The sequence below is a fragment of the Vollenhovia emeryi genome, unplaced genomic scaffold, assembly GCF_000949405.1.
Source record: "Vollenhovia emeryi isolate VEMERY1.0 unplaced genomic scaffold, V.emery_V1.0 DF939564.1, whole genome shotgun sequence".
Taxonomy (NCBI): Eukaryota; Metazoa; Arthropoda; class Insecta; order Hymenoptera; family Formicidae; genus Vollenhovia; species Vollenhovia emeryi.
The window spans coordinates 24,745-26,686 of NW_011966802.1; the positions used below are offsets into that span (position 1 = coordinate 24,745).

Here is a 1,942-nt window from a genome sequence, read left to right on the forward strand (position 1 = left end):
CAATTTTTATTTCACTATCGATCCTACCGTCTGCTCCCTCTCCACCTGTGCTCTTCGACCTCTCGCGCTTCTTCTTCCATCTCTCTCCTCTCTCCTATCGATCTCTCGCTCCTTCCGCTCGATCTTCTCCCCACTCCTTGTCCTTCTTCTTCGTTCCGATCTGCCAACCTCCTCTTCGCTTTACCTCCTTCAAACTTCCTTCTTCTTTTCTCCTTCTCGTCTCCTCCAATTCCCGTGCTGCGCCTCCTTGTCCTCCATCCATCTTCATATTTTCTTCCTCTCCAACTCACTTCCTTCCCCTCTTCCTCCGTCTTTTCTCTCAGACTTTTCTCTCACTGTCACCACTTCTCACTCCCAAAATATTATTGTGTTGTTTAATGGATTTGTACAGAAAAAATAGTGAATAATTGGTCAACTGCACAAATAAAGCTTCTGATCGAAACAAGACTTGCATTTGATGACCTTTTTAAAGATCCAAAATGTAAAAAAACTAAATATTGGGAAAAAATTAATGCGGAATTTGCGAAACATGGATATCTGTATTCTGCCGCTGATTTGCAAGCAAAATGGAAAAATCTTTTGGTAAAATATAACAGAAATGTGGATAAGATGAAAAAATCTGGAGAAAGTGCAATTACTTGGGAGTATTTTGGATTAATTCATGCAGTTTTTGGTCACAAAAAATGTGTCTGCCCATCACAAGAAACCTTGGGATATACGCTTGAAATCCCAAAACGTCCAATCCACTCCGCAACGACTTCTAATATTACTAATGGAAGTCTATCAGCGGTCCATAATGCTGCACTTTTAAGTGATAGTGATAGAACAGAATGCTTTAATGAAATTGAAAATTCGCCTATCAGTAAAGCACTTGACGATAGTCCATCTAGTAAAAAAAACCCTAACAATAATAGATTTCGTCAGGATAATGTGCTAAAATTTAAAAAATGAGATGGGAAGAAAAGAAGGTGTGCACGAATGTTCGGAAAGCAGCAATCGCGGATCGTACGGTTCGACTCGACTCGCGCACTAACAAATTTATTTGGCGCCGACACAAGTTCCGACTGGAACTCCTGGAGATGTAAGGTGCGGAGCGAAGGTATTAAATGGATAACTTATCTGTTATTTAATTGCTAACACTCACGGACGTTTATTTAATTAACACACAGAAGAAAACAAACCAAAGGCTGTGCTGAGCGAACAAAAGAAGGTTCACTTACGAAAGATCACCTTGCGACAAGGTGATCTAACGTATTGATGGTAGTCGCTAACATGGCAATTAGACGTAACGGTTTTTTTTTCAACGTTAAGCCTCCACCCGGAGTTGGCTCAAATATCAGGCGGTGCTTCCTCTGCTCGAGAAGATCCAGATCCCTCGGTGGATTGGTCCGGTCTCTACTGGGCACATCGAGATCCACGGATTCTGCGACGCCTCGGAATTGGCCTACGCTGCCGTTACTTACCTGAGGACGGAGCATTCTGGGGCCCGCTTGATCGCGGCTAAAACGAAGGTCGCGCCAATCAAGCAGATAAGTCTGCCACGCTTGGAGCTCTGCGCAGCCACGCTCTTGGCCCGGCTCGTGGCTCATGTCCGTTCTACGCTGGATCTGGGCGGGGCCCCCATTCATCTCTGGCCGGACTCGACCGTGGCTCTAGGCTTTTTTTTTTTTGGTAACGCAGGGGAATCCTTTATGGATACCCGGGCCCCAGGGAGGTCCTCGTAAGGAACGTCTCCCCTGGGGATGGGACCCGGGTTATGTGGGACTGCTCTCCTAATGTCGATCGGAGTGCACCCGGCAGGCGTGCCGGGTGCGTGGCGTACCCACTAAACCCCTGCGGCGGTCTGCGCTGTGCTTTAGATTGGGGGGCGGCCAGGGTTGGACATAGTCATATCATCTGTATACCGCCCCCCGCACTGGCCCGCCGTTGAAGTTGGCGGGCC

The 1,942-nt window shown here is 46.9% G+C and overlaps 1 protein-coding gene across 1 annotated transcript in view; it reads left to right on the top strand.

The window, feature by feature from the left end:
* The first annotated feature begins 1,756 nt into the window (after window positions 1–1,756).
* The window catches only part of LOC105557214, a 5,959-nt gene continuing 5,773 nt past the window's right edge, over window positions 1,757–1,942 (top strand). Inside the window, exon 1 of the mRNA XM_012004402.1 lies at window positions 1,757–1,809. Within this exon, the coding sequence (XP_011859792.1) occupies window positions 1,757–1,809 (53 nt within the window). The remainder of the gene's footprint in view (window positions 1,810–1,942) is intronic.